Source organism: Leptonychotes weddellii, chromosome 6 (genome assembly GCF_054177405.1).
Source record: "Leptonychotes weddellii isolate Sample4059 chromosome 6, ASM5417740v2, whole genome shotgun sequence".
Classification (NCBI taxonomy): domain Eukaryota; kingdom Metazoa; phylum Chordata; class Mammalia; order Carnivora; family Phocidae; genus Leptonychotes; species Leptonychotes weddellii.
The window spans coordinates 115,139,562-115,145,220 of record NC_138374.1 but is presented as its reverse complement, the minus strand read 5'-3'; the positions used below and the strand labels follow the sequence as shown (position 1 = coordinate 115,145,220).

At 54.6% G+C, this 5,659-nt stretch overlaps 1 protein-coding gene across 18 annotated transcripts in view; it reads left to right on the top strand.

Annotated features, from left to right (window-relative positions):
* PLEKHA6 (pleckstrin homology domain containing A6) overlaps positions 1–5,659 on the top strand; it is a 139,502-nt gene that overhangs the window by 129,298 nt on the left and 4,545 nt on the right. For 17 of the 18 annotated variants that reach the window (XM_081825043.1, XM_081825040.1, XM_081825055.1 and 14 more), the window contains 3 exons: positions 79–246; positions 342–475; positions 994–5,106. In XM_081825043.1, the coding sequence (XP_081681169.1) occupies positions 79–246; positions 342–475; positions 994–1,222 (531 nt within the window). In that variant the 3' untranslated portion in view covers positions 1,223–5,106. Of the gene's footprint in view, positions 1–78; positions 247–341; positions 476–993; positions 5,107–5,659 lie in introns of those variants that run through there. The other variant, XM_081825041.1, reaches the window with a different exon arrangement.

Here is a 5,659-nt window from a genome sequence, read left to right as displayed (position 1 = left end):
CGCCTGCTCAGGGCTGCCTGGAGGCACGGGTGGCAGGGGACAGAGTCCCTGTGTGGTCACGGTGCTGCTGTCCCCTAGGTGCGCCGTCACCGTAGCATCCACGAGGTGGACATCTCCAACCTGGAGGCAGCCCTGCGGGCAGAGGAGCCTGGTGGGCAGGCCTACGAGACGCCGAGGGAAGAAATTGCCCGGCTTCGCAAAATGGAACTGGAGCCCCAGCACTATGATGTGGACATCAGTAAGGAAGTGAGTGAAGTCCAGGAGGGCAGAGGGGGAGAAAGCCGGGGGGCGGGGCGTGGGGAGGGGAGGGAACGGAGGTGGTGACCTAGGTCCCTCCCCAGCTCTCCACACCAGACAAAGTCCTCATCCCCGAACGGTACATTGACCTGGAGCCTGATACTCCCCTGAGCCCCGAGGAGTTGAAGGAGAAGCAGAAGAAGGTGGAGAGGATCAAGACACTCATTGCCAAGTCCAGGTAATGTGCCTGGGTGAACCTCAACATCCTCTGCCCACCCTGGCACGTGGGGCACCAGTGCCCCTGAATCCAGCACCCCGACCCAGGCCAGTGGGAGCCCTGAGGCTCCCCAGCGGAGGGCAGACGGAGGCAGTGGCTCAAGGCAGCGGACCAGGCCCAGCCCTGCGGCCAGGGCAAAGATGCTGTCACTGTGTGCCAAAAAGACCTGCTGCGTGCAGGCGCATGCTGTCATCAAGACAAACTGAGGGGTTGCCCTCTGGTGACTTCTCTTCCTCATCAAGGCTGCCCTAAATGGTCCCTTGAACCTTCTCATTCATTTTAAGACATTGCAGTAGGGGGTCCCAAAATGTGTGTTGCCAGGGTCCCACTCCCCCCTGGGGACAGCCTTGCTGGGAACCAGAGCCTGCCCACTCACAGGCCTCTGGCCACCCTGCCAACCTCAGTCCACAGGCCCCCCCCCAAGCCAATTGGACCATCCTGTCCCCCCACTCCATGTCTGTGTGTCTGTGCCTCTTCAGTATGCAGAACGTGGTGCCCATCGGCGAGGGGGACCTTGTGGACGTGCCCCAGGACTCAGAGAGCCAGCTGCAGGAGCAGGAGAAGCGGATTGAAATCTCCTGTGCCCTGGCGACCGAGGCCTCCCGCAGGGGCCGCATGCTGTCTGGTGAGAGGGGCCGGGCCTCGCTCCTCCAGGGAGACTGGCTGACCAGGTGCAGGGGAGGAAGCTCAGTGCTGCGACGGGGCTAGGGACAGAGAGGTACAGGGCCAGGGAGACTTTCCTCAAGGTCAGGATGAGCACTTACTGAGCACCAGGTACTGTGCTAGGCTCAGCAGGGTGCAGACGGGCCCGAGTTGCATCCGGGAGCTCAGAGCTGGGATGACCCTCCTATAGCCGCTCTGTGGAGGAATGGAGGAATGGCCAGAGGCCATGCAGGCAGCCAGGGCATCACCCTCCCTGGGCAGCTTAAGGAAAGGCACGGCAAAAAGGCGATCCCTGAGCTTGGTTGGGAAGGATAAAAGTATTACCAGTCGTGGAGTGGGGCCAGGCACTGCAGGGCACCCTCTCACTTCCCATTCTGGCTGCGTGCGGATAGGAAGGTGAAGGTGGGGCAGGTAGCCAGAGTTGAGGGCGAGGCAGTCACCACCCTGCCTGGTGACCCAAACCCACTTTTCCGCTAAGAAAAGATGAGCATGAGGAACGGACTTCACGCTGATAAAAAAGCTAGAGGGTCCCGAGCAGTCACCGTGAGGTTGAAGTCAGCCTGAGAGATCTCGCCCCAGGGAAGGTGAGACTGGAATCAGGAAGAAACGGAAGAGACTCTCTTAAGGGGAGGGTGAAGGATAGAGGAAAGACAGTGCCTAGGTCATGAAGCCGGCCAGGGGGCGGACTACATCGTCCTCCTCAGGACAAAAGGTGGTTAGGGCAGAGAGGGAGAGGGAGAGCTCTGAAGGCCAGTCCAGAGGGATGCCCAGGAAGGATGCCAGGTTTGCACGGACTTTGCTAGAGGAGGAGGCGGAGAGACAGGTGTGCTGGCCCACAGTTAGAGCAGCCTGGGCGAGGAGCCGGCAACGAGCAGATCGGGACTACGGCCAGGAGCCCGGCGGAAGGGGTGGCATTTCGTGTCGGTGATCAAGAGGGGTTTGAATTCTGGCTTCCGGGGACTCCATTGCCTCATCCGTAAAATTCAAATCAAAATACCTGCCTGGTGGTGTGAGGAATGGCAACAATACATGCTAAGCGCCTAGCACAGTGCCTGGCACTTAGTAAGTGCTCAATAAATGCTGGCCCGATGTGGGCGTGGTGGCGCTGCTAACAGCTGTAGGACTCGCTGACCTAGCAACAGCTGGAGTGGAAGTAGGGTCTGTGTGTGGTTTTTCTCGCTATTTGAAATATGGGTATTTTTAGAAACCAGAGGGTTTCAGGCTACAACAAAGGGAATTTACGCCTTAAGGAAGAACCTACTGGCGGTTAAGGTCGAATGGACATTAAATGGGCGGCCAGGGAAACTGCTGGGGATATTTCAGAGAGAGGCGGTCGGTTGGGCTGGAGTTGAGGACAAGAGAAGGGATGGGCTTCAGACAGTCCCATCCTGCAGCCAAAGGCAGCAGAACCAGTTTGGCTGCACAGAGGCCTCTAGCCCACCTCTCTGTAGTTTAGCTGTAAAATGAACTCGAATCTTCCAAGGATCAAATTCCTCGTGCTCTGGGCAAAAGGCAACTTCCTGTTTCAAGGGTTAGCGCACACAACACTGTTTTTAAAACTTCCCTCTGCCCTCGCCCCAGCCCCTGGCTCTCTCTACTGTCATTTCCCAGCCAAAGGTTCCCATGAAAACAAAACCCATCCTGGCCTCTCAGATTTCCCTCTCGATACACACCAGCTTACATTTCATGGTCTATGTGTTGAAAGCAAACTGTCACTTTGCTTTTGCCAAAACCCCAACTATTTAAAAAATGGCATAGCAGGGCCAGACCTCAGACTTAGCCCACGGTCCCCACTGCCCCTTGGCCTCTGGTCCAGATTCCCAGAGCTGCAGCTCTGCCAGGGACCGCGAGGACCGTGCGTGGGCATAGGTTCAAGCCTGGGACTGTGTGTATGGGGGTGCCGGGCACGGGCCCTCGTGACAGCACGGCGTGCACAGGGTGGAGAGGCCGTGCCCAAGGGTGGGTGTGTGGCGTGGATGGCGTGCTCAGGAATGCTTGTCAGTAGACCCAGAGCGTGCAGACTCAAGCAGGAGGTATATGGGAAGACGTGAGGTCGTGTGCAGCGTCTGTGTTGGGGGATGTTTGTAGAGGCACGTGCATTTGTGTGTATTCAAGTGTGTGGGTGGAGGGAATGTGTGAGTGCAAATACAGAACTATGTGTGTACATGTCTGCAAAATGTCTACGGACATTGTGTGGAGACCACGATTTATGAGTACGGGTGGTATTTAGGAAGCTGTTGGGGTTTATATATGTGTATGCCAGTGTGCAGTGTAAGGATGGAGGTAGTGTTGATGAATGCACGGATTTATGTGTGACTGGCTGGTTCTGCAGTCTGGGGAGTGATGAAACACATTTGTGTGTATGTTGTGCACAGTGTACACACTGCAATATTTGTAAATATGTATCTGTGCAGGGTGGGTGAGAGCAGGTCTCATGAAGGTGCAGGATGGGAGAGCAGGTGTGACTGATGATTTATGCATGCAGATGTGGTAGTACTTGCGGACACACGATTTTAATACCGCACCTGTCTGATACATAGCTACTATATATGTGAACTTCAACTATTTCCTTTTTTTTAGGATTGTATTTATTTATTTGAGAGAAGAGAGAGAGAGCATGAACAGGGGGAGGGGCAAAGGAAGAGGGAGAGGCAGGTTCCCCACTGAGCAGGGAGCCCGATGCGGGGCTCGATCCCAGGACCCCAGGATCATGACCTGAGCTGAAGGCAGACACTTAACTGACTGAGCCACCCAGGCGCCCCTCAATGGATATATTCCTAATATATATTTAGAATAATATATATATATATTCCTAATATATATTTAGAATATTATATATTCCTAATATATATTTCTGCCTTCATAAAGAAGTTCTATTTAACATAATTCATCTTTCTTGTTCTTGTTCATTTAGTATCATTATAAATATCCTTCTTTTCCTGATCCGTTGAAGGGGTGCCCTCCAGGGCTCTAGTTGGTATAGACCATAGCTCCCAGATCGTAATGCTTTCAAAGGTATTATATCTGCTTTTTACAAAGGACTTTTATGCCCCAGTTGTGCCTTCTTCTAGCTGTCAGTGGGCCTCCCAAGTCCTCTCTCTCCCCTAACTTCCCTGTTTCTGATCTCCCATGGGGTAGACCCCCAGCAGGTCAGCTCCTCAGAAGTGTGTAGAAATAAGAGTAACTGGACTCCAGGGAGCCGGTCTGTGAATGATTGTAAGAGCTTCACCGCATGCACGTTGCAATAGATATTTGGCTTTCTTGAAACAGCTCTGGTTTAGTTTTTGACTTTCAGACAGTTTTAGAAGTCGAAGTTGCCAAATGACTAACCGCTGGGTCTGCGATACAGACATACACACAAATGTGTGTTCTGAAAGCGTTTGCAAATGTATTTGAGTGTGAGGTCACACGTGTATCAGTCCCCATGGAAGAGTACGGGTTTGGAAGTGCACAAACACACATATCTGAGTTGTGTGCAGTGAGAGTCGAATGCTGTTGGGTCCCGTGCACAGACTACGTATTCTGTGTGGGTAGATACAGCTTCCTGCTCACGAGAGAGAAAGTTTCCACATCTTGTGTATATCTGTGGCTGTATGTATACACGTGATGGGAGCTGCACAGAGCGCAGGGAGGTGATGGGGTCCAGGGCAGGGTGGAGAGCAAGGGACTAGAAGTCAGATGCCAGGATCCTTCTGTTGGAGGAAACAGTGTGACCCTGGCTGAGGTCTGGTTCTCCTCTGAGGCCAAGTGAGCATGTTCTGTCTGCCAGGCTCCTGCCTCACAGCGGCCCTGAGGGTGCCCGAGGGTCTGCAGACTGCAGAGAGCTCATCCCTCCTCATAGGACCCCCCTCCGCATTGGCCTTCCACTTTGCTCTTCTCAGCATGGAATCATAATGATAATAGAGTAAAATCCATTAATTCAAATGCCACCACTTTAAGGTTTGTAATGATTTGTTCAGGGGTGGACCGAAGGTTGCCCCTTCTGGACTGATGGAAAGGGGGTCCCCAGGGATAGCGGGGGGCCATGTTTCTGAGACCGCGAGCTGGTCTAAGTTCACGGTACTCGCTTCAACCCTGCCGGAAGCCTCGGTTTGCATGGAGGTGATTCACGTGGTGATAACTTGGATCTAGTCGCCAGCGGGGGCCTGATGATCTGGGTTAGTGCGGTTTTACCGCACTGTTCATCCTCATCGCCTGCGGAGCACCGCGTGTAAGGTGCGGTCACCTGCTCTTGTACGGATGCGAGTGGAGCCTTGGCCCAAAGGGGCCGGCCTCGCCCACAGACCCACTGGTTCTCAGCAGAGCCTGCAGCGGCCCAGTCTCCTCCTCGGGGACCCTGTGCTCTTCCATGGCGCCTGGGACCGAGGCCAGGTCGGCCTCAGCTCTCCTCTCTGCTTGCCTCCTGCCTGGCTCCCCGCCTGGGGAAGGACCTCGCTTGCTCTGGGTGCCCGGCCTCCCCACCCCTGCCACCCCCACCCACCC